Consider the following 27,375-nt stretch of genomic DNA (forward strand, 5'->3'; position numbering starts at 1 on the left):
TGTTATAATTATTGTTATAATTAAATAAACAGTTATATTGTCATAGACATTACTTTTTTTAAAGTATTTATGGTTTATTTATTATAATTATTCCAATTACTTACTTTTTAGGTTTACTCAAAAGATTCTAAGCATCGAAGTGATTCACTTGACGAAACATCACAGTTTTCTGATTTAGAAGATCAGATAGGTACTAGTCCAGCACACAGACCAACATTAGATAAAGAATCAGCAGTTATAAAGACAGTTACAACTGCAACAGTGGACAAAACAGATTCAACAAAAGTGCAAACGTTAGAGTTTTTAAAATACGAAAGTGAATATAGTGCACAAGTGGATGGCTCAACGTATAATATAAAAGATCAAGGAAAGGTAATGAAGTGTTATATCAGTAATTGTATAATAATAATATATTAAGATTTTATCTAAACAAAATAACTTAAATATTTTCAGATATCACCGAAGGATTCGCCTGTTATTAGTGCAAAAGCACGTCAGTTTATAGAGACGGTACCTGAAGATGATTCTGTGCAGGAATGTTTCTTTTCAAAACGTATATATTCAGACTCATTGGAGGACTCCGAACACACTGACTCCAGACGACACTCGGAAGCCGAATCTTTAAAATCAGATCAATCAGATGTAAAATTAAAAGTATCTTCATCGGATTTCGATGAAAGAGCAGAGTACGAAGAAACAGCTGATTCTGGTAGCGGTTTTGGTGATGAGAAATTTGAAGAAAGCGTCGGCTTTACTTCGATGAAAATAGATTCAAAAGTGCTTGATTCCGAAAAACAAGATTCAGAATCAGATAAGGAAACTGATGTCATATTTAAGAAAATGGGACCAAAACGACACTCTAGGACTGAATCCGTATCTATTTCTAAGTTAAGTGACTTGCAAGTTGACATAGAATCATCGAAACCAAAACAAGAATTTCAAATGATTGTAACTGAAGCTGAGGAAGTTGACAAATCGTTTGATAAAGATGAAGTATCAGATAAAATTTCATCTGAAAGTAGCAGAGAGATTGAAATATCTGATCGAAAGTCATCTGAAGGGATTTCGGATAAAATTAGTTCAGAAGATGCCGTGACAGACAAAAAAACATCTTCTGAAGAAGAAGCTGCAAAAGAGGGTGATCGAATATTAGATCAAGATAAAGATGTAGAACCCATAGTTAAAGAAACGATTACAAATATAGAAAAAGTTGATGTTCACGTTGAGAAAGTTCAAATATTAAAAGATGATACTATTGAAAAGGGTGAGTTTATTTATTTTTATTCAAAGATAAATTGAGATGTATTTATTAAGATATATGCATATTATGTTATATATTATTAATATGCATTTTAAATTATACAATATATATACAATAACAGTAAAATATAAATTTAATAATAAGCTATTTTATTCAATGCATTTCAGTTGATATAGTAAAACGTCAGTCGGTAACGTCAGCAAGCTCAGGATCAGGAGGTGAACTACGTCTAGAAGAGAAGCGACTATCAGATGCTCATAGTTTAACTGAATCTAGAGATTACACATTCGAAGAATCAGAAGATGATATTGGTACACAAGGAACCCATGTCGATATTTCTAAAGATAAAGTTGAATCAAAATATGAAACAGATTCTAAAACTAAAATGTCGACAGGTAATATAAACACTGTGTAATGCTATGATTACAGTGGATATTTATTTGACAAAAGATTATATTTTTATTTATTCTTTAGGAATATCAGCTGAACAAGCTAAAATTGCTAAGTTAACTCATGGTGATTCATTAGATGATGTTGAAGGCTTTCCAGAAGATCACGTCACTGATTATGTTCCTAAACTACCACATATTGCTGAAATTGGGTAAGTGTAACTATAAATTTGACATCCTTTAATTTTTTTTTTGGCAACTTAAGATATCAAACAAGCTGACAGCCCATGTGATAAAAAGTGGTAACCGTCATCTATAAACATGAGCAGTACCATGGACATAACAGAGTATACTGTTTCGCTCATGATACCTGCTATGCGTTTCCATTCCTGAGGACTCAGGTGTTCCTCTGTACCCTGTAAATTCACTTCAATATGCCATATCTCTTCAAAACAGAAACACAACCATGCAAACACAACTGCTTCACGGTAGAAATACGAATGGAAGAGAGGTGCTCAAGCAAACGACTTTTGTACAAAATCTCACATTTGTTTGCTAAAATATCGATCTTTTCTGCAATAATAGTTTTGATTATATTTATTTAATATTTATATGACCGAATAATTCTTTTTTAGATCATTATCAGATAAAAATATGATGAGTGAATTTTTAAATAGAGAAAGAGAAGAACAAATAAAACGCGAAACTATTCCTGTAACTAAAAAGGAATCAATAAAGTTCTCTACAGAAAATATTGTGTTAGATACAGAAAAGGATGAGACGATACCAGAAATATATACAAAAGAAATTGAGACACATATTTTAACTAAACAATTTGATTCTAAAGGCGTTACTGAAGCCACTAGTTTTAAGAAATCGACAGTTTCAGTAGAAAAACATACAGACGAAACAAAACAAGCAACAGTTAAAACTAGTAAATTTGATGTGTCTAAAATTAGAACTGATACTCTTGGTAAATTTGATGCTAGTGATGTCGAAGAGTTAAAAGATAAAAAGTTTGCTCCAAAAGAATTGAATTTAAAAGAAAGTACAGAAATTACTAAAGAACAAGTTAAACCCGTAATTGACGATATCTTACAGAAAGGAAGTATTGCTGCAGCATCTCGTAGTCCTATTTTAGATAAAGATATAAAAACTATTACTAAAGATATAGTTGAATCTGAGAAAAGATCATATGATGCTAAGGTGCCTCATAAAGAAGAGAGAAGACATTCATGTATTAGTCCTGCAATTTCTCTTGAAAGAATAGCAGAATCTGAAGTAGAAACAGAAGATGAAGTACCTAAAATAGTGAGTAATATAATAACAGAGACTAAGGCAACTGAAACAAAATTAGAAATGAAAAAATCTGATTCTGCTATGAAGCAAATGGCAGACAATATTGAGATTATTATAAAGCAAGCATCAGAGGAAGTAGATGTATCTCTAGATGAACCATTGATTGAACCATCTGAGCCTCAAAATCAAGATATTGCAGGTCAAGTGTCTGTTGATTCCATTATAGAAGAAGCTGTTACCACTGTCGAAGAATATTTAGAATCTTCAAAAGAGGCAAAAGAAAGAGAAATAGAGGCGAAGAAAGAAATAGTTTTTGAAGAAACCAAAAAATTTGTAAAGGAAAGGCCTGGATTAATAAAGTCTTTGTCTAGAGATAGCGGAGAAATAGTAATATTACCCAAAAAAAAGCATCCACGTACATTTTCAGTTCAAAGTTCACCGGAGGAAGTTGAAGAGCAGATATACACTGATTCTGAATCAGGTAAGTTCAGTATTTTTGTAAAAAATTTAATAAGTATAAAATTTCTGAAATCGTGAGTAAAATATTTCTTTATGATATATATATTATCTACAAAATTTTTTATGCAACTTAGAGTGACAAAGAAGCTGACAGCCCACCTGATAGAAAGTATAGCCGTTGCCTATAGTCAAGAGCAGTACCATAGACATAACAGAGTATGCTCTTTTGCTCATGACACTCTACATGCGTTGCCATTCCTGAGGATTCAGATGTTATTCCTCTGTACCCTGTAAATTCTTATCCTTCAAATCGAAACACAGCCATGTAAACACAACTGCTTCACGGTAGAAATACGAATGGGACAGAGGTGCCCAAGCAAACGATTTTTGTACAAAGTTTCCCTCTGGTACAATATATTTCAAAATATTAAGTAAGAAGATTAATATACAATTATTTACAAATAAAACAATATAATTAAAATATAAGTAAATAATAAAATAATAATTAAATATTATAATCATGTAAGTATTTTCTGTTTTTCATAATATAGATATGGATAAAGCAAAAGTTTTAGAAATAATTGAACCAATTTCTGATCTCGATGGTAAAGCAGTGGAAACTAGTTTTGATGCACGGAAGATTCGAACAGACTCTCTGGATGACGCTGATGATTTTCCAGAAAAAGAGGTGGGTACTTTATATATTATTATTATAGATTTTTTGCATAGTTGCATTAAGGGTTAATTTACTTTTTAGAATGAAGACTTTGGAGATGATGGAAAATATGTAGAAGAACTACCAGAAACTTTTGATACAGTTAAATTTGAAGATAAGCCTCATACTTCGGCTCATATTGATGATGATAAATCCTCAGAAAGACTCATTAAAAAAACACAATTTGTAGATAGAATATTACAGTCAGATTTAGTTTCAAAATCTACTACAGAATCTTCAGTAACAACAGTTATATCTTCGCTTACAAAATCGTCAGATGAAGATCAAATATCAGTACTTGAAGATGGAACATCAGCTGAGTTTTCTAAAATAAGTGGAGCAGATCTCGTTAAAGATCCTTCTAAGATTTCTTTTGATGCAAAAGATGATTCTAGATTTGATGAAGCAGATGATCGAGGAACTCCAGATTTATCAAAGAAATCAATAGACTTAACAAAAGATTATTCAAAATCTTCCATTGATAGTAAAGATACATCTAGAGATTTTGCTACGAATGAGCTATCCAAGGATTCAACAGTTGATTTAACGAAAGACTTTTCAAAGGCATCTGTAGAAAGTGTGAAAGAATATTCAAAGTCCATCGACGAGAAAACTTTCTCTGACGATCAATCCTTATATGATGTTTCTAAGACATTAGCATCTGATGTATCTGATGCTCCTCCTGTTAGTAGAGAATATATAGAAGAAGAAAGATCAATATCAAAAGTTTTTAAAATATCATCAAGTTCTTCCCAAGGAACTTCTGTTATGGCTGAAAGTAGTAAATTACTTGACGAAGTGGAGGACAGATCATCAGATAAAGTAAAGACTGAATCAATTGATGTAGAAAAAGATTTTATTGGGGAAATTGATGAAAAAATAGCAGAATTAAAATCTGAATTCGAAAAAGAGGAAGAAAGCACAAAGTTAACTCTTGAACAATATGATGATAAAAGTCAAAATGAAAAATCTAAGGATCACGGTGAAAAAGTCTCTGATGATATTCCTGATAATGTAGAATTACATAGAAGATGTTCTAATCTTTTAGAAGATATTTCTCAAGGAGCATTAATTAGAATAGATTCCAGTCATGTTACACATGGTTAGTATTAATTCCTTAATATTTAAAAACTACAAATGAATCTTCATTCAATCAGTAAAATTTATGACATATATAATTAAATTTATATATTTTATCTAATTCTCCTATTTTTTTTACAGATCTAGTATCTAAATTCTCGAAAACCCCACCTCCGTCGCCAGTTGATCTAATAGTTAAAGATAAATCTAAAGTGGAGGAAGGTACTGGTGATAAGCAAACCGGGCTACAACTAAGAGGTACTTTTTCTTTTAATAAATATGAATATTTGATAAAATCACTCGCATATTAGGATAATAACGTGAAACGATATATTTTTTAACATTTAGGAAGATATGTTTTATCCTATCTAATTAAAAAAGTCATTACATCACAAAATTACTAGTAATTAATTATAGATATAATTACATTTAGAAGCACTTACATAAATATTTTTATAAAATAATTTTGTAAATATTTGAAAATGAAATTTATATATTAACATTTCGTAAATATGAAATAAGAGTGAAGGCATAATTTTTTTTTTTACGATTTGTGTAAATAAAGTGTAGTGTTCATGTCGTGCTAATAACATTATCATAATAGAAGTAGATGCTAGAAGTAGTAGCTAATATTCCATTACACTTAGGTTCCGATTCTTCGTTCCTGGATGCAAGCCGTCAGTCACCAAGGGCATCGTCAGCTGGAGATAGCCTTATTAGCGAAACTGAAGCACATCAGAGCGGTCAGTGTTATTTTATTCCACATGCTTAAACTTAAATAATAATATATAAATTACTATGGTTTAAATTAAAGATATTTAATAAAACTAATATTATATTTATACTCACGTACCAAAATCATATAAATTGACAATAATATATAAGTAATATAAAGATATTATTTTTACAAGCTTTTCGCAGCGAAAGTAGTGGCAAAGTAGAGTCATAGCGAAACTTTACTCCTAATTTTAGTAGAGGCAATCATTGTTATAGAGAGTATTGTTTGCCACACTTTTTAGTTTTATGCCAGTTATCGCATGTGTATTTTGTGATTCAGTTTCACTATTATATGTATATGATATAAGACTTTGTTCCCAGAAAATTAATTAATAGACTTACTTCGATTAAATTATCCTTTAAATATATAATAAGCACGTAAATATTAGACAACTATAGAGGCACTCCCACCTTATTTAAACTATAAACATCCCCAAATACAATTATAGAAAAAATGCAAGCGATCTCGTTTACGACTAACATATTCGTTGGATCAACAATTGTCAGCACAGTAAATTTTACTTTCTTTTTTGCGGAGCCCTTACGTTGCAATAGGTAAGTGGACCCACAAGCAGATTCGAAATTTCATAACTTTTTTATTTATTTATTACTCTCGCTTTATATTTCTCGAAAATATAAGTTTTTGTATTTAATTCGCAAATTTTTTCATCCACATCAATCACATAGAGTAATGTTTCGCTTTGATTCTAAGTCTTTCGTTGTATGATTTTTCTATCATCTTGCAAGCTTCCATCGCTATTGTCTAAATTTTTTTATCACACTTGTACATAATTCAAGCTTTAGCACAAGTTAATGAAAATAAATATTGAATGTAATTCAACAATAGATATTTACGACAACATAATAGATAAAATAAAAAATCAATGCAATATTACTGCTTCTATCGATGCAATTTATGATTATTTTCTTGTTATTAACAACTCAAAAATATTAACACTCCTATTTAATAAATTTATAAAGATATGTATTACTTTTTACGCGCTGAATTAATTGTTAGAACTTTAATATTATAACATTTATTAGTATATATGTATAACAGCAATACATGTAAAACTATAGTCCACTTTACTAGCTATAGACATGATATTAGTCGTCGGAATCAGAATTATTATTATTTAATTTAAAATATAAATTATTAGAATCACAAAATTTTTAATTTAATTTAAAAAGGCATCACACACTACTTTATTTTCCTGTTGTGTTCTTATATAAAGTTTTTCTTTGCAGATGTACTGATGGAGGCATCCAAGGTACTAAGTGAAGCTGCCAGACCAAAATCTCCAGTTAAACATCTAGCAGATAATTTGTCATTTATAAATGTTGACCAACCGACATTAACTAGTGGAGCTATAGAATTAGTTGACAGAACTATTGAAAAAAGTATTGATGTAATCGACCAAATAAAAAAAGAACAACTTGCAGTCAAAATGGAAGAAATGCAAAAATCCACTTCTTCAACTGATACTTTTTTTGCTGAATCTAGAATTGAAACATCGACTTCATCTTCTTCAGTACATAAAACGTTTGAAGGTTCGGAATTGAAATTTCAGTCAATTGACCCTGATGCAGTTATGTCTGATATGGTTGCTAAGTTTAGCACACAAGACGACTATAATACCATATTATCACATAAAGAAACTGAAACTCGCAAAATATCTGGTCAAGAATTTTTCTCGGAAACTAAGCAAGTATCATCTTCCGATGATGATTCACTAATTATAAAAACTGAAACAAAACACGAATTACGTGGTCAAGAACACGAAGTCAAAGAAAAAACAACAATTCGCAGAGACGGTGATCAAACTGAAACTTCTCAAAAGAAGATAGAAAAAGCTCATGAGGCTACAGCAAAACGATCTGACTTGGAAACAAAAACAGTTTTCAAAAGTACAGATGATACAGATATCGTTAAAGTTGAACGAGAGTTTTCGGAACAAGGACTATATACAGGTCGACAAACTAAATCTGAAGAAAAAATGACTGCTCTCAAAGATGAAACTATTAAGAAAAGACACGAAGTTAAGATTTCCGAAAGAGATCTATCGCATGAACAATGGGGTAAAGAGTATTTTACTGAACCAGGAGAATTAGAAAATATTGAAGAAGATGATGATGCTAAATCAAGAATAGCATTCGTTGATTCATCTCTTAAAATAATAGAGAAAGATGAAGTTGTATCTAGTACTGAGGTTTCAGAAAAGGGTAGAATAATTAGTTCAAAGATTGAACATCATAAAGAAGAGTCAGTTATTGAAAGTAAAGAGCATGATGATCTTAGTTCAGATGCTTCGCATGCTCCAAGTTTTAGAAGTGAAACAGCTGAAAGATGTGGTTCTTCTGAGGCAAGTCCAAAAAGTAAATCAAAATCTTTCAAAAAAGATAATGAAGTATATGAAGTAGATTTTATTAAAGAAATTAAGGTATCCACATCGCCGGTTAAAAGTACGTTTAGCCGTACTGGAAGTCAAGACACCCATTCTGAATCAGAAGTTGTTCCAGAGTTACCTCACGATGATAAAATTAGTGACGTATTAAAAAAAGAAAAGGCTACAAAGTCACCTATTAAATTACCTCAACACCAAATTGAAGATCAGGTTTGGGAGGTATCTTTTCAAAAGGCAGATTCATTTGAAATGGCTGATGATATACCAAAATCATTTAAGCCTGCTGTTACTACTCTAGAAACATCAACAGTAACAAAATGTTCTGATAGTGATACTACTTTAGAACTAAGAAAGGTTGTTGAAACTAAAACTGAAGTTTTTACTAAGCCTGCTAAAACGGATATGTCACCTAACACTTTTGAGATAACTGATGATTTGAGTACTATATCTAAAGATATAATGATAAAATCTGGTGAGAGCATTGATACAGAGTATATGATTAAATCTTTAGAGTCTCATGAAGGTGAAGTATTGCAAAAGTCTATTGATTCAACAGTTAGTGCTGAAACATTACATGCATCAGAGTTCTCTACAGAAGCTGATTCTGCTTATTTAACAGGAACGGATCATAGGAGAGAAGAACTAAAACTGGTGAAAGAAAAGAGTCTTGAAGACATTTGTAGTAGTGGTTATGACACTGATCTTTCCTCTGCCGAGTTTCATGCAACGAAACTTGAGTCAGAACGGGTGGATTTTGATTCATTAATGTCTGCTCAGCCACTCGCTGACTTATCAGTTTTGGAAAAAACCATAGATGAAGTCAAGCAGTCTCTTGAAGCAGCACAAGTAGAAATTATTAGCGAAAAAAGTGATGGTAGTAGTAAATACAAGCAGTCACCTTCGGAATTCCAATTTAAACTTTTAATTAGTCCAGACAGACCAGAGGTTATAACTGAAGAACCACAACATGCAGATGACCAGACCGTAACAAAATCTGTAAAAGAACAAATAACTTTAGATAGTCAACAATCAGAAAGTATTTCACATAAAGTAAGTTCCCAGGAGGAAACAACTTCTGATGACGAAAGAGATACAGTTAATATAAAAGAATCTAGTCCACCTTTAGATGGAGATATATCAATAAGGTCAGATAGTGGTCCACATTCTATTTTGGAAACAGAAAGTGAAATTGGTCTTTCCGATCGAGACGGATCTTCTAAAGGTAGTCCAGAAGTTAAATTAAGAGTTCAAAAACATATAAAATCTAAATTAGGAATTGTAGAAAGACGATCTGCGTCGGAAGTAGAAGGATGGTCTAGTTCTGGTGAAAGTCATTATCATAGCTTTGAGCAATCTGAAAGTAGGCCTTTATCTTCAGATGTAGACGTTATGATGACAGCTCAAAGCGGAACAGAGTTCGAATCTGCTTTGACAAGCCATGATATTTCATCGCATTCTTTAAGAACATCTAAGGATTATTATACAGCAGCAAGTTCTCTCGCTTCAAGAGACAGTATGAAAAGTCTTGACTCAGATGGATCTAGCCACGTAGCTAGTATTGATATTTCTGATGCGTCTGAAACTCTTGTGCCTTCCGCAAATGAATTAAAAGAAGAATTAATGGAAAGCACTACGTACATAGAACAGTTCTTACACGAAACTGAAAAAGATCAAGCCACAAAAGTTAAAGATATAAGTGAGGATGAAGCATCTGGTGATGAAGATGGGAGTAAAACAAATCTAACTGAATCTGTTAGTAAAATGAAAAGATCTCATGAAATGCGTTTCCAACCGAAAGAAATGATTCCAGAACATTTTCCTATTGAAAGTGCTCCTGAAAGTATAGAAATAGATGAGCATTCATCTAAAGAAAAAGAAACTTCAGATACAATATCTAGTTCTCAATTAAAAACTGATATGTTATCATCATCCATTTCAAAACTCGATGTATCTTCATCACGATCATCTGCACATACAGATTCAACAGAAATAAAAGAAGACATAACAAAATCTTCAATACATGATCAACAAGCTTTACCTTTTGAGGTTACTAAAGTAGATAAACCAAAAAGAGAGTTTGTTGATGTCGAGAGTGAAATTATTCCCGTTGGTTCTTCTGAATATGATGAAATAGTGCAATTTGGTAGCATTGCCACTGATACTAAAAAACCTTCTAGTCAGGAAACTACCTTTGTAAAATCAACAGTACAATTAGATGAAAGTACACCTGAAAAAGAGGTTACTGAAACTAAAGAAGAATGCGTGAAAAAGGTTGTGAAAGAGGTGAGTGTTGTTCCTTTTCCAATTACGGAAAAAATACCCACCCAAAGAGAATTTGTTGATGTAGAATCTGAAATAATACCAATTGGTTCAGCACAGTATGAAGAAATATTAAAATCCAAAAGTGATTCGTCAGTACCTAAGACTAAAGTGGAAAAGTCTGTTGTAAAAACGCCTGATAGTCAACTAGAAAGTAAACAAAGTTCTACATCAAGCTTAAAAACGCATGACCATTTGTCAACTCCACAAACTCCATTATCTGCACCAAGCCAAAGTTCATTATCAACAGACAATGGTCGAGAGTACGTTTTGGATGATATGTATGATATATCTGAAACACCAGAACTTAAATCTGAATTAATCACAGAAAGCAGTAGATCGGATCTTGTTGTAACAACAGAAGAAAAAATCACACATGCTTATGAAAAAGAACAAGAATCACCAACTAGTGATGAATTTGAAATATTAGACAAACCAAATGAAATGGATGATTTCGTTGTTATAGAGGAAGTTGCTAAAGAAGCACAAGAAACTGATACTGAAGGTAAAAGTGTACAAATAAAAACTCAAAAGTATGTGAAACGTCACGACACGGAAGTGGAAGAATACTTATCGAAAACTTCTAAAAAACAAGAAAGTACTAGTAGTACTTCTGGATCTTTGTCAGATGAAGAATTGCTTCAATATGAGTTAGAACAAAAAAGATTACAGGCTCAAGAGCTAGCTGAAATTGAAGCTGGAAAACGTTGGATACAAATGCAGTTTGAAGGAGATCCTAGGTACGACTATGAAAGAGTTCCATTAGAAGATATAAAAGAAGAAGAAATGACTGATTTTGATGCTAGCCGAATTGGTAGTTTGAGTTCTCAAAAAGAATCAATAGGAAGCTATGGGAGTTTTAGAAATTCATATGGAAGTCTCTCTGAATCCGAAATGGCTTCACGTATAAGATTTCGTGTTAGAGGTGAAAATGATGACATTTCCATTAGTTCATTACAAGAATTTGAAAATCTAGAAAAGGCATTAATGGAACAATATCAACAACATTCTTCATCTTCACAAGATTCATTAAATGGATCATTACCTAGAAGATATATACTGAGTAAAAGTCAAGGTGACGATATCTCAGTATCAAGTTTAAAAGAATTTGAAGGTCTCGAATCAGCTTGTCTTGAAGCACTCAAAGCAGAAATACTTGCAAAGCAAAAAGAGGCTCTTCTGCTTGCAGACCCCAAAGAAGTTAGTAGTTCTTTCTTGGAAAGAGAAAAACGTTCATACAGTGGAAGTTCTGAAAGTAGCCCTCCTCAGAAAGGAGGCAGTCCTAGCCAAAAGACTGGAAGTCCATCACAAAAAAGTGGCAGTCCTTCACAAAAGACAGGGAGTTATGGCAGTCCATCACAAAAAATGTTAACGGATTCAGCAGCCATAAGAAAGCTTATTGACCAGCAAATGGCTGTAGAACAGAAATTACAGGAAGTAACACCAAAAGTTGTTACTGTTAAAAAGTATGATGATAGAGGTGCATTTTTTGTACCCGAACCTGAAATACAACAGGAGTCATCTGAATCAAAACCTGCCGAAGTAGTAGAAGAATGCACAAAATCATCATCTTTTGTTTGTGCTGCAGCGCCTAGCGATGGTTCAGCAGAATCTATACCAGGCGATTGCGAAGAAATGATGAAAATATTGGATCAAGAAGAAAAGTCAAAAAAATCTAATGCAGTTACTAGGACATTTACAGATGGAGGTGTTATAGAAGTAGTTAGGACAACAACTGTTATTCAACAAAAATTTGTGGATGGAAAAAAAGTATCTGAAACTGTAACTAGTACAGATGGAGATAGTGCCGTGGATATACCAGCGAGACCCAAGCCTTTCGACGAAGGCTCTATGTCTTATGGTTCTGAAATGTCTTCTTCAATGGTATCTCAGTCATCAGAAATGGATAGTCTGATGACTGTTATGGAAAGACATACCTCAGAAGGAGAAGTAGTGACAGTTACAAAACAAACAATAATAATGTCTTCTGATAAACCTGAAGATTTAGAATTTTCTAGAGAAGCGAGTGCTATCCGTGAGCTATCACCTTCTTCCGGGAGGTCGATAGCTCATAGTGTTATTTCTTTTTCTGGTAAACAATTCACAGATCCTGCAAGTGGTTCGTGGAGTGGCCAAGATGAAGAATTGAGTTCTTCTGGAAGTTTCAGTAGGTAAGACAATAGTAATTTTTTACGTAATATGCTAAGTTACAGATACATCATAACAAAGGCAAATTAAATATATATATATATATATACTATAATATAAAATTAAAAGAATATATTTTGAGGATGGTACAATTAAACTAATAAATAATAATTTATTTAATATAGATTTTAGTTGTCTGTTAAAACTTAATTAATATCCGTTTTTATCTATGGTATTCTCTTGAAACATATAACAACCATTATAATAATAATAAAGATATTGGAAAATTTATCCTTAAATTTGGAATAAGTCATACAAGCGTACTGCTTAGATTAGGTGAAATACTGGTACAGGATTAAAATGGGATAAATATACCTGAAAAGGATAATAGTTTACAATAAGGTTTTGGGGTGGAACTAGTGAAAAATAAAATTAAAATAAATGAGGTTAAATAGACTTGTGACAAATAGTACAAGAAATCTGGTACCAGAAATTAACTATAATAGTTTCAAGGGGGATAATAAAGATCGAACTAACAGGACCTATTTTGCTAGTAACGATAACAATTACTAATAATATGAAGTAAATTTACATATTCCTATTTAGAGCACGAGCCGATTTAATGTTGGGTAGTACCGACAGCTTAGAAGCCACAAGCTCAAACGCCACCAGAGCGACTTACAACTATGAAGTTGATACCCCGATGACTGGATCTCTTACATCTGGAGGTAAGTGTAAAGCTTCGTATTTATCTTGAAAATTTTGCTTATTTAAAGGCTTGCACAGAACAGGGACAATTCTTACTCCCTAACGGATATTTTGGTCCACTATTATAGAACAAATTAAATTGCATGTAAATTCACAATTGTTGTACTCGTACTTCTTGATGATACTTCTTCCTTTATCCGGATTATGTAATCGTTAGGTGTTATTTATTTTTTTTCTTTTCATATTTCGGTCCTCATAACCTTCTAACTTCTTGTAGGTTATGTATCTGAAAGCGAGCATCAACTGGTTGTTCTCGATTTGAAAAATAATGAACAATTTTTATAAAAATAAGTCAATGTTTTTGTTTATTTTTTCTGCATAATCATTTTTTAAGAATTGAATAAGAAACAGTTAATATTTATGATTCAACTCTTAGAAAAACATGTTCTAGACAATACCTTTTCTGTTTCTTCCCATTATCGTAAATTGGTTTTTTGGTTCTCATCGAAATTTGATGCCTTTTTAGACAACTTACCAAGTTTCGTTAAATTTGGAATCGCTTTATACCCCTAGTTGTTAACATATGTACTTTGACGATTGAATTAGATTGAAAAAGCATGTATTTTTCATTTAATACACAGTGGAACAAAATAGGAGAATATTCAATAATAAAGCATTCAATTGCTTGATATAGCGCTAATATATTAACTTGACGTAATTTTATCACTTTTATATCTTGTTTGTGTATGCCTTTATGCTAATTTATAATATAAATATAATTAATTTATAAGGATTTTTCTTATATTAAAAATAATATTCAAATATTATTACGCATGAACTTTGCCAGGAATAATTTGCAAACTTTCTTGACTATTTTATTAATTATACTAATGCATTTTTTTATATAAACTAATAACATTCAGCGCCATGCATAATTTATTTTCTGCTTGTGTTTAAATAATAAAAAAGTATGTAATGTATGGCATGAATATAATATTCAATTATAAAAACCGGCCCCATCCTGGCTTCTACTGTAATTATTATGATATGTTTTAATTTTATTATTTGTACATGTTGCTACCCCACCGAGCTTGATACTAATCAAAAAGATAACAGCGGTACGCCCTCCAGGGTCGAACACGATGGTGTCCTCCCTGGACACCTTGGATCCAGTGACTACAGTCCAGATGGAGAGCCTGGAACACCAGTCGACGAGTGAACACTATTCTCATGAATATGAGGTTCACGAACCCGATTCAGACACTGAGAGATTGGTGAGTTTTTCTTACATACGATTACTATAGAACGAGTAGGTGTTTTTATTATTATTATTTCAGCCATTTACTGTCCACTGCTGAACATAAGCCTTTCCCATAAAGGAGTTTTGCCAGTACTTGTCACGCTTGGCAGGTGGGTTGACAACCGTAGTTAGGTCTTTGGAGATATTTTAAGAGAAACCCATCTCTCGATCATAAGTTCCCTTAGTCGCCTTTTACAAAACCCACGGGAAAAGAAGGAGTGGCCCATTCTACGCCGGGTCCGACACGGCGATGAGTAGGTACGTATAATTTCCGTAGGTAGGCTTTTCAATTAATTCTTATATATTGTACCGAGTTAAGTGTTATTTTGCGGAAGTGCCTTTTACTGCATTAGAATTATTTTGTTTAATTCCGCTGTCACTTTGAAAAGTGAGTACCATTAGTAGAAGTTGACTATGACCTTCCATGTTTGTCATTGCAGTGTAACAGTCTACTCTCAAGTTACGACACGTGTTTTAAATGTAAATGAGAAATCATCAAGCAATTAAGCGATTGCTATTCGGAGCCTAATGTTAACTATTCAATTGAGTCAAAGAGTGTGAGGTTAACACGAGTAAAAAGCGAATGGTTTTTATTTAGAATTCAGAATGGGTAAGAAGCCATTGATACACGTGATGAAAAATGGTGTTGATATTAACAACATCATGGACCTCACAGAAGAAATTGTAAAGTCAATGAATTGTCATTCTTGAAAACTAATGTACAATGCCTCTATATCACTGCTACTTTCTACCAAAATAGCCATGCAAACACAGATTCGTGCAGAAGCACAAATAGAATAGAATTTTATTTAGTACAATCTGTAACATTTCTTCATTATTATTAGACTCCTCAATAAACAAAAACACATAAGATTAATGGTATTATATGATACCATATTTATACTGTGCTAATATTTAAAATACTTGATAAATTTTAGGAACTTGACGGTCGCGTCCCTCGAGCCAAGGAGAGAACTATAATGTTTGACAGCACTGATACACTTAGTGCTGTCAGCGGTGACAACTCTGTCAAAGAAGCCACTGTAGAAACTCCCGCGCCTACTTTCTACATCGGAGAAACACCAATTCTTCGAGGTAAATATACTTTTTGAATATTGAAAGTATTTAGGTCTATTGGAGAATCATATCATTCCATGAGATAAAGTAATAGCTTCAAAAGTTGTGCCAGGAAGTCAATAAATACAAGTTGTACGAGACAAATGTCAAGACAATGTTGATTGTTTTTTTCGATGTTCGGGGGATTGATGGAAAATTCTACGGAAAATATTACCTCTCTTGTTGTCCATAAATTAGGTAGATTTAATAGATGGATTGAATAATTGTAAAATAAAATTTTTAAAAAAATGATAATTAGCTTCAAAAGTTGTTTTAGTTGTACGAGACGATAGGAAAATATTACATAAATTAGGTAGATTTAATAGATGGATTATAATGTAATGATAATTATCTTTTTAGTTTAGTAATAGAATTATAAGTTTTCTTTTAAACAACAAATGAACGAATGTCATCAAATGAATGCAGATTGCTCAAGATCATTCAATGATTGCCATAATCTTCAGTTTGAGTCTACGTTCTGCAATAGATAACGAATAGCTGAAACGACAATATTAATTATTATTTGTAGGAGAGCGAAGGGACGAAGAAGAAGAAGACGTCCAACCAACCCTTTCAGGGAGCTGTCCGGCGTCGCTACCAACAACGCAGTCATCGCCACCTATTCCAGCACAAAGAAGGTACAATATTGAGCTAATAACATTTTATGTAATAATGGTGCTAATCAAATACAGTACACTTGTAAAAAAAGATCTTGAGACAAAGTAACGCAAATTGGAAAAAGTTTTATTGGAATTTACTAGCTTCCTTACAGCAGTCTTTGCTAGGTATTATACGAGTACGTAGATCATCTGCATACTTCTTCTATGACTCATATATAAATAAATTTAGTAATATTATTGAAATTGTCATTCAGCACCTATTCGCAATTATATTCATAATTTTGCTACTTTTTTAAATTAAGCTGATATTTATTAATATAACTTGATAATGTAAATATTTACTATTAGAAAATAAACTAACTTTTCAAGTTCCATTTTTATTTATTTATGGCAAAATATTTTTTATCATCATCATTATACTCGCTTGTTATCTCTCATATTTCATTTTTATTATTATTTTTAATATTTATTTCACTTTATTTCTCTACTGTACATATTTGTTCATTAAATTTCGTGATGTATCCACTAAACGAAACAATATTATTATTACAGCTGCTATTGTTTAAGTCACTCTCAAGAAAAGCTCAGCAAATAGGTACACTACTTTGTATTGTACTGCTTTTTTCTTCTTGGTTGCACTACTATCATTATCTACCATCACAGGAACATCATTAGGATTATTTTGCTTTTTTTGTTTGATTCTGTGTGTTTTTTGTTTATAATAAAATGCATTATGTTTAATTTAAATATAAAAACTAATAAGTAGCATGCCCAATTGAGAAAAGGGTTTGAAATTTTTTTAAAGATTCATGCGGATATTTTATTTATTATTTTTCATTACACCCATACGTTTTATTTTATTCTACATACATACTCGTATTGTTCATTGTTTTAAGTATATTTTGTTAACATTTTTTTAATTTGTAATCCTTATTTGCAATAGCCATTAAAGAAATTTCCGCAAGAATCTTAATTAATAATTAATTTTTGATTAAACGATAGTCACATTTATTTTGATCTTTTCAGATCTCTCACAATGATCGCGAAATCTCCACCATCCAGTTTAGAAGAAACTACAAAGAAATAGACGTTTAATAATTCTGCATAAGAATATCTTTCTTCTTCAGTTCTTTATTAGCAAATCTCTTTTTTATTTAGAATAATTCTTACTCATACAGCTATCCTAGGCTTTGGCAAGTGCACTGTTGGCTACTTGACGAAAACTAAAATTGACAAATTAAGGCATTTGTATAAGTATAGTGTCACTAACTCAATACCTACTTCATTAATTAAACAATGTAGAGAAATATCAATGTGTACTGTTAAGACATCTATTGTGATAGTTTAAATCGAGGTCGGTACATATTGTACTACTTGCATTGAAGTCCTAATTCATTAATATTAACTCTCACATTTTTACCAGTGATAGAGTGTTCATTGGTCTATATGACAAACTTCCAACACGGAATGTTTGACGTTTTGTAGTTATTCATTTGTTGGATATTTGCCATATACGCCAAGTTTTGGATAATATTTTGGTACTCACTTTTGTATTGGAGTCGGGTTTTTGTACGACGTTGGTCCATGTAACTTCGACCTATCCTTTAGATAGTGCTTAGCTTTTAGACTTGAAGTTATGCTTATTCAATATAAAGTTAACACTGTAGGACTATTAACTATTTTATAAGAATTAGGTAAGTAGACACATTTCTGATCAATTTTGATATTGGACCTTTGATGGGGGATTGATAATAAACTTTTTGATTCTGTCCTGCTCATATCTGAAATAATTAACAGCGATGTTTGTCTGGAACATTGCAATCGGTTTTGATTCATGCACAATTCTTACGTAAGTAGCTAGGTAGGGATACAAAATGTAGGGTAAGCTTCTACGGTCGCCTGATGAGTTACTCTGATGAGATCTCAATTACATTAATTAAGCCTTAGACATATTTGTTAATACATTTTGTTTAGTTATGCCAGTTTGTATATATACGTAGCTTTATACAATTAAGACAGTTGATAGTGTATTTTTGTAATTCTAGTTTTTTTTTTAATTCAACTGAAAGTATCACTCAGTTATTGAATATTTTCGTCCATTTCATTTAAGTTGCAAAATATTTTATTTGCAAAATAATTGCTAAATAATTTTCTTTCCTATTTCACTAACTTGTGTATTCTTATAATTTATGTAATAATTTTACCTTTGAGCATATTTATTCTTCATTTGATAGTTACGTTACTGACATATGACTATTGACCGTAGATAAATTTAACCAAATTATAAAATTTGGCCTGGGCTTGCTCACTTCCAAACATTTGTATGTTCCAAAGTTAATAATCATGGAGTTATTGTATGATGACAAATAATTAACCTTGATTTTAGACTTGGAGAGGGTATTAGGAAAATTCGATAAACTTCTATGTTATCTGAATTAATAAGATCTGGGGTTGAATCGAAATCGCTTAATGTTATATTTGGTATGTAAATTGATCTAGACACAAAAGACTATTTTAACAGTATTTAAAATATTGTTAATTACAAAAAACGACAATATAAATATGAAAATAACTTACAAGTATAATACTAACTTGGTAGATTAAAAAATAAAAATGTTTCTCAAAGCGCATGGACTTTTGACTTTATCAAATGCTTTATACAAATCAAGTGAATTCGATACAATTCCAGCAAACGGTTTGAGACTGAAGGCGGTAATAAGATGGTATGCTTAGCTAAACCACTAATTGACGCAGCTGGTTTGCTGTATCATTTCAGCGTACCCCCTACCAGTTAATTGGGGGATGGGCTTGTAACCAATCTTGCTAATATAATAAAATTGAACTGGACGTCGTCTGTAAACGGGAGATATTTAAGAAAAAATTGTTTGAGAAGTCTTAATAAAACCAATTGACATTTTTTAAATTATGTTTGTGATAGTCTGTATGTTTGTTCCGGCATCACGCAACAACTACTGTGTCAAATTGGATGCAGTTTTTACAATTATACTTTTGAAGGTCTAACTTAAAATCAGGTGTATGTTTTATCTTGACACACCATCTAGAAATGGTTCATTGGTTTTCCAGATTTGAAATCCACGCGTACGAAGAAGCGGGCAAAAAGATAGTTTACAAATATAATATAGTTGATATTACGTTCATTTGAATCTGTGTGCTTGAGAGTCTCGTGTTATATATTGCTAGTGTCGGTCGCAACGCCCCGTATTAAGTTTCTAAAGCTGTTTATTTGCGATGTTCAAATTGTTTCACGTTGTATTTATAATGCTGGATATTCTATCAACTAAACTAAATATTATTGAATATTATTAATAAAAACGCTATGTCTCATATTTAGAAAGTTTGTTTTATTTATCCTTTTTATTTTCAACTTCTCTGCGACTTCGTCTTCGTATATCTTGAATCTTGATAAAGCTAAGAAGAAAATTGTGTGTAAAATTTTTTTAAACCGTAATTACAGTCATTTTTCGATCATTAATCAACTTTTTGATTTTCATCCTCACATGCTTGAGTCTTGTGTGGCCTTGTGTGGCAATAGCCGTGTGGTCCCGGCATAGAATAGGCCACCCGTTACTATCCCGTGGGTGTCGTAAAAGCCGACTAAGGGAGGACGAGGGATGGGCAGCAGTGTCTTTCTTAAAACATCATTAAAGCCTAATTGTGGTTGCCAATTCGCCTGCCAAGTACGGCAACTACTGGCAAAACTTTCCAAGGGGGAGGCTTATGTTTAACAATGGACAGTTAAAGGCTGATATGATGATGATGATGCTTGAACCTTCTTTGACCATTTAGGTCAAGGACAGTGTAGTTTCAAAGGATTTTTCTCCCGCGAACGCTCAGGCTGTGGAATGAGCTCCCTGTCGAGGTTTTTCCTAGAGACCAAAGTATGGGTTTTTTAAGAAGGGTATGTCCCTTTAAGGTCAGCATGCGCACGTGCTATTCCTAGTGTTGTAGGCGTTCATAGGTTACAGTGACCGTTTACCATCAGACGGGCGGTATGATTGTTTGCCATTTATGTGATATAAAAAAAATGGTGAACATAATACTCGACTGATCCACATGTCGTAGTGCATATTTATATCCAATGTGAAGGGAGGTAAGCTTACCGCCATCACGGATTGTTTCGGTGTGTTAAAATTTGTTGTACTTCTAAATCATGTATATACATAAAAAAACAAATGTCGAATGTGTATAAATGCATCACTTCGAAACAACTGCACTTATTTAGTTAATTATTTTTTGTTCAATGTAATGTATGAATATTAATTTGCAAGAAACAACAGTTATCCTTGTAATTATAAGGTTTGTGTAAAAGAAAATATTAGAAAAATTTGAAGTATAAATCTCGGTTATAAATTTAAAGTTTAATATTTTATAATAGTACGGCAGAAAGTTATTTTGTGACCGTCTAAAGCAGGGGCAGGTCTTAAATAAAAAGTAAACAAATTAGGATTTCATAAAAGTATTTATTAACAAAAAACAATGTAACGTGTTGAAATAAATAGCTTAATCTGCGATAACACTGTTTCAAAAATATAAAAAAGGTACATTAGAATAACATAGAATTTTCTTTATAAAATTATGTCAAACTAGCATTTACCCGATGCTCCTTAGCCTGGGCTACTTAAAGCTTATACGAAATCCGTACTTACATCAAATAGATTTACACAATCTATGTTTTAACCTTAAATTATATATAATAAATAGAGTGTCTCCATACAAATGCTTCGAGAAGAGCGGGTCAACTTTTTCATACAATTTTGCGTGACAAATAGTTACGAGTGAATATTACTCTATATTTATTTTGTCTTATAAATTTTGCACCTTTTTAATTTTCGCAAATACTCATTTAATTTATTAAATAATTAAATATAGATACGTCAAGATACACTGTGTGCGTAAGTATATAAAACATTAATAAAAAAAAAACGAGTCAGCTAATTTAACGATTAGCTGACAAAAAGTTGACCCGTTTTTGAGGCTCAATGCTCTATGTATATAATCTAAGGTTATAAAATATAACATGAAATAACTTATAAATTTAATTTTAGTGTCAATTCAAAGATAGTCAACTGAATTTCCTATTTCTTATTCAAAGGGCCCCATACTGAATAGTTGGATGCTAATCAGTTATTATGAAAGAAACAAGTTTTAAGTAGAAGGAATTTCTAACAAACAATAAATACTACAATAAGATTTATATTTTTTCTTAATTCACAATCACTGTTTGGTCTAAAATATCAATTTTAGTTATTTAATACGACCAGATAGTAATTATAATTCACATTTATACGTAACTAAAATTTACTAATATATTTAGTAATCTATTAGTAAGTTTTTAGAATATATATGATATACTAATATTAAGAATGTAACTTTTCTCTGATTAATTTTATCAAGGAGAAATTTTTAATATCTTTTAAAATATTATGTGTAAGATAACCACAGAATTGAATGATCTAAATGATAGAAAATGCCCCGTTACTCAGTACCTAGGTACTTGCTAGCAAGCTGTACACGACTTCATGTACAGTGACTAGTGTCTCATGCAAGTGTAATTTTGTCCTAACTCATTTGAAGTTTGGTAGATTTTCTATAAAGTATTCTACTAGTTGGTTAGTATTCTACATGGTTCCTTAATCGTTTCATACTTTGAACTAAAATGTATGATGATTTACGCAGTCCCCACATACAGGGGGGAAGGGATTGTTAGTAATGGGGATTAGCAACCCCATTGCTAGTAATAAACCCTATCAGGTCGACCTCCTCGCGGTTCCCCCTGGAAACCATCGTGATTGGTTTATTGTTGAATTTGTTACGATGGGCTAACTGACCTGCTTCACCCTCATCTATCATCCCTCACTGGTGTCCCGCCAGCGTATACCAATAGCGCAGACGGGGCTACCATTTCATTATCATCCATTAAAAAAAAAAAAGTCCCCACATACATATTATAATATTTATGTATTTGTAATACACTCACTAACTTAGTAGAGTAGAATCGAAGTGTAGGAATTACTAATGCTCAGAGTATATATAAAAGATATGCTCTCGACCGTAATCCCTAATGGGGTAGTCAGAAGCAATTAACAAGTGTTACCGTTGTGAGGTAAGTAACATTTGAAATGCCCGTTTTTGTTTTTTTTTTCTTATTTGAACCAACGTGGCGAAGGGCGAGCTTACTAATATTATATTGATTGATTAGTGTATTTTTAGTAAAGCAACTTTAATAATAAACACATATTTGTAAAAAATAGTATTTAAATTAGAATACAAAACTGACACCAAACTATGAAAATTGGCACAAAGCGCACGAAATAAAATCCTTTAAATATTACCGAAAACAGAAAAAAGAAAAACAATGAAAATTCTTCAAATAAGAAATCGCTTTTTATAAATAATTGAAATAAACTAACATAATAATATACATTTTGATTTCTCATTCAAATTATTTTCATTATTACACACTTATATACTAATGCTTAGACTTACTATGGCATTTTTATTTAAATTTCGTTCTCGTGAAGAAAATTAAAATCAATATAAGTTTTAATGAATAAATAGTAATAAATTAGTCATTGCTTTGGTGGTAAGAGTAACACCGCATGTGGTATATATGTAAAAATATAGAATTGGATAAGCAAAAATAATACTTATAACGCTAATGTATGACCGAATCTCGTTTGTCTTCACAGGGAGTCGAATTCTGATACGTCACTCGTCTGAAAAATAAATTAATTAGGGATTATTTTAAATTATTGTTGTTATCGGTACAGATACGATACAGGTTATATATATATATATATATATATATATATATATATATAAATTAAATTAATAATATGACTTTATAATCATATATTTGAATGAAATTACTAACGTGAATACTTTTAAAAAAAAAAACATAACCTTAATATACTTAGTCATTTGCAAAGTGCATTGTCTGAACTCTTGTAGCACAGATTTTAAAAACCTGTATTGAAGTTGTTTTATAGATAAGGACCAATATTTAATATGACTCATTTCATTTCAGCCATTATCCGTCCACTGCTGGACATAAGCCACCCCATAGACTGCCATAAAGAACGGTCCTGAGCCACCTGCATCCACTGACTCCCTGCAATACATTTCAGGTCGTTACTCCATCTAGTGGGGCGTCGTCCTACACTGCGTTTACACGTACGCGGTCGCCACTCAAGAACCTTTCTTCCCCATCGGTTGTCGGTTCTTCGAGTTATGTGACCGGTCCATTGCCACTTCAGCTTGCTTAAGGATAAGCTTGACTCAGTTATTTGCAAAGCGCAAAATCTCAAATTTACAATTCAAATTGCAAAACGAACACTATAAGGGGTTATTCATAGCTTTTTCAAAGTTGTAAAATAGTTTTATAAATGTGGCTGACCTTTACTAAATCATAAATATCAAAAGAGCTTGTTTGTGACTGTTTAGGGCCTTGACACCCAACCAATTGTCTAAACATTTTGTATATAATATATAAATAAATAATACTTATATATTATACATATATAAGTACTATTTATAGATAATAATGGAGTAGGACATAGGCACTATTTTTCATGGACAATAAACACATTCCAATCACAGACAATCACGTGTAAAGCTAGAATAGAATATAAATACATAAAAATTTGAAGTGTTTGTGCAAATGTTCGTGTGAAGAGATACCCACAAGATCCGGTTTATAGAGGTGCACGTGTGGCAAGAGGAAGGTGGAGCCGAGGTCGCGTTCTGCCATTGTGTTTGCCTCCTGGGTGCAATAGTGGGTTATTTACAAGCTGTTTAAATATTAAGAACATAAAAAATAAAGTAAGATTCACACAGCGCCATCTAGCCGCAAACTAAGTAAGTACTTTGGGGATTAAGCAATTATTAGATAAAATTATAATTTTTTTTTCAGTATCTAATTCAATTACATAGAAAAAACGCTAAAACAAAAACACTGGAATACATCACTCCCTCCCCCTCTTAGCGAGATGTAGTAAAAGCCTCCCCCTCCCCTTACGTACTGTTGAGATCTTAAAGAATAAAATGTTATTTGATATGTTAATGTATGTATTTTTATTTAACATAATTAGCTTATTTAAATGAAAATAAGTGGGGAAGAAACATTATCGAATCTCATTTTATAGAAAGAGAAATAAATTAAAAAGTCATTCCAACTTTTTCCTTTTATATTTTCACCGAAATAAGCAATGGAAAAGCGATTAAAAATATTAAAGCATCATATAGTAATTTCAAAAAAGTGAGATTTTTACACTTTATTTCATTTTGAATAATTAATTTTAAATCTCGATCTCAACAAGAGAAGGATGTCTCACTATATCTCACCAAGATGAAGGGAAGGGAGATCCGGGAAAAAAAAACTTCTTATTGTATTTATTTATATTGGTTATTAAATTTTAAATTCTAGGATTCTGATATAAGTAATGACAATACAGTATGACTACCGATAGTTATGTTAAACTCTGATATTATTAATGGGCATTCCCTTGGGAAGATTAATGTGGCGTCTGTACACGGAAATATGTAAGAAATGTGGGTGAAAAACCTGGTGGGTGAGTCGCGTGGAAGAAGCGGCTCTGCCCGTGCTGGCTGGCAGTGTACCACCGATCGACCGCGCCTCCGACAATGTTCTGTCAATAAAACATTATGAATATAAAACTACCATTAAAATTTTCCGTATTACTTAATTTTTTAAGATAAATAGATAGATAGATAATTTATTTACATTACCTACAGCACACAAATTACCATAAAAAAATACACATAATACACAGTAAAAGAGATAAAAGAATGAAAATGAAAAAGCACAAATAAAAAAAAAACAAAAAAAAAAACAAAATATATAAACTAACAATCTCCTTTCTTTCCCTTCCTTCATGCGTGTGCCATAGTAACACAAAATCATCACATTTTTCATCACACTTTTAAATTTCAGTAATCGGTTAAACTTAATAATCTTGTTGCAAGGTTAACGTAAATAGAACGATTATTTTAAACAAAATTTACTCTAACACGACCATGTCCTAAATTAACAAATGACGTACACAGAAGAAGTAGAAAGATATAGCCAGGTATTAAATAATCAACTTACAGTTCTCCAATACGTCTCTCAGCATCCGTCCATTCGGACATAATGTCTTCTTGACTGGAATTTAATTGTACACAATTTTTTAACTCAACGGTGTTCTAAAATTAATCTTTTCTCAAAAAGGGAAAGAAAAAAAAAACACATTCCGCCGAACACAATCTCCAAGAAAAATTTTTTATGCCTTGTACATATAACTTACAATAAGTATCTGCTTTTCATTTTACACATTCATAAGTCTTACAAATCATAACTACTCATATTAATATGTCCTTAGAACAATTTATGGAAAAAGATTATAGTTATAGATGGGTTAATTATAATTAAAATGTAAAATATTTTATTTTATTTATTTTTTATTTATGATTGAAAAAAATACTAATAGTTGACACCTATTTGCCACGTTGGGGTTTGTATTCCTATCCATTAAGCTACCGGTTCCTTATGGGACCCATTTTGAATTTTCAATCATTAAACATATCGCTGCTCTAGGGAAGTGTAATATCAGCGGTGATAAACTATTTTTTTTAATGGGTGATTATGGCATGGTAACCGGTATCGGGATACACGTGCGAGGTACTAGTGAGGGATGACAGGTTAGGATGAAAAGGCAGGTCAGTTAGCCCAACGTGACGAATTCCACTAGAATTAACCATGACGGTTTCCGGGGGGAACCGCGTGGAGGTCGACCTAATTTACTATTGAACGAATATCTTAGACTAGTTTCGACATAAACGTGAACATACTGTTTCCGTTAAAATAATAATAAATGGATAAATTTGTAATAATTAAATTGTAAAACGATACGTTATAAAAATATATGAAACTGTAGAACGCAGGTTAGTTTATCTGTAGAAATATTTACCTATAAGACTTCCTAAGGGAATCGAACCTTGACAACTCTGCTTCTAGATCCGCCTTGTGCACAGACGATAAGTCATCTCTCTCTTCCTTCATGTTTGTCTCGTCTGGTCGGATCGTTGTTGACACCTTAAAGCCAGCGGACACTAATGCACCTATGGAAAAAGGAAGAAATATAAAAATAAGTAATAAATATTTTTAAATATAGAATAATTTAATAAAATTCCAATTTTTATAAAATTTAATTTTGGAACAGTTTTTTTAATTATAGAATTAGGCCAAAATATAATTGCGCTCCAAAAATAAAATGTTATAAACTTTTATTGGTCTTTTAATTTTAGAACATAAGTTTTTATTCTTCAAATTCTTCTCTTTCTGTCTTATATAAAATAGAAGTATATTAAAGGAGTTTCTAAGTATTTCTTTGCTGATAAGGACAAATTAAAATTTTTAATAATTTATATAATTAGAATATAATTGTTAATTTGATGGGCAAAACCAGATGCTCTCGGTCTTACTATCTAGAAGAGAAATGTTAATGGCATACTAAATACTCACCTTGTTTGTTGTGTCTCTCCTTATTGCCGCTATATGAACTTTCTACGCTGTGTTTTCTTCGCATCTGAAATATATATAATTTATAATTAAATATAATAAATAATAAATAAATAATCAGTGTTATATTACACAGTCTCAAACTAAGCGGAACTTATACTACACAACTGAGAGAAATATATAAATACTTTTTTGAGAAATACATATAAGTATCTACATATAAGTATGTAGATTAAGTA

At 31.7% G+C, this 27,375-nt stretch overlaps 2 protein-coding genes across 8 annotated transcripts in view; one reads left to right on the plus strand and one right to left on the minus strand.

Annotated features, from left to right (window-relative positions):
- Positions 1–19,945, plus strand: part of LOC113519433 (ankyrin-1) — a 78,506-nt gene extending 58,561 nt beyond the window's left edge. For 2 of the 7 annotated variants that reach the window (XM_031909563.2, XM_031909566.2), the window contains 15 exons: positions 112–372; positions 454–1,264; positions 1,429–1,656; positions 1,736–1,862; positions 2,286–3,430; positions 3,960–4,096; positions 4,166–5,225; positions 5,345–5,461; positions 5,851–5,946; positions 7,229–12,875; positions 13,459–13,580; positions 14,677–14,834; positions 15,799–15,955; positions 16,506–16,614; positions 17,623–19,945. In XM_031909563.2, the coding sequence (XP_031765423.2) occupies positions 112–372; positions 454–1,264; positions 1,429–1,656; positions 1,736–1,862; positions 2,286–3,430; positions 3,960–4,096; positions 4,166–5,225; positions 5,345–5,461; positions 5,851–5,946; positions 7,229–12,875; positions 13,459–13,580; positions 14,677–14,834; positions 15,799–15,955; positions 16,506–16,614; positions 17,623–17,683 (10,236 nt within the window). In that variant the 3' untranslated portion in view covers positions 17,684–19,945. Of the gene's footprint in view, positions 1–111; positions 373–453; positions 1,265–1,428; positions 1,657–1,735; positions 1,863–2,285; positions 3,431–3,959; positions 4,097–4,147; positions 5,226–5,344; positions 5,462–5,850; positions 5,947–7,228; positions 12,876–13,458; positions 13,581–14,676; positions 14,835–15,798; positions 15,956–16,505; positions 16,615–17,148; positions 17,192–17,622 lie in introns of those variants that run through there. The other 5 variants (XM_031909565.2, XM_031909564.2, XM_031909567.2 and 2 more) reach the window with 5 other exon arrangements.
- Positions 19,946–21,057: 1,112 nt separating this feature from the next.
- LOC113519470 (uncharacterized) overlaps positions 21,058–27,375 on the minus strand; it is a 144,709-nt gene continuing 138,391 nt past the window's right edge. Inside the window, exons 14-19 of the mRNA XM_052897012.1 lie at positions 27,140–27,203; positions 26,586–26,736; positions 25,727–25,780; positions 25,181–25,265; positions 24,302–24,379; positions 21,058–23,333 (exon numbers count right to left, since the gene is read on the minus strand). Coding sequence (XP_052752972.1) covers positions 23,301–23,333; positions 24,302–24,379; positions 25,181–25,265; positions 25,727–25,780; positions 26,586–26,736; positions 27,140–27,203 — 465 coding nt within the window. The 3' untranslated portion in view covers positions 21,058–23,300. The remainder of the gene's footprint in view (positions 23,334–24,301; positions 24,380–25,180; positions 25,266–25,726; positions 25,781–26,585; positions 26,737–27,139; positions 27,204–27,375) is intronic.

The sequence above is a fragment of the Galleria mellonella genome, unplaced genomic scaffold (assembly GCF_026898425.1).
Source record: "Galleria mellonella isolate WM207_F2 unplaced genomic scaffold, CSIRO_AGI_GalMel_v1 utg352, whole genome shotgun sequence".
NCBI classification, from domain to species: Eukaryota; Metazoa; Arthropoda; class Insecta; order Lepidoptera; family Pyralidae; genus Galleria; species Galleria mellonella.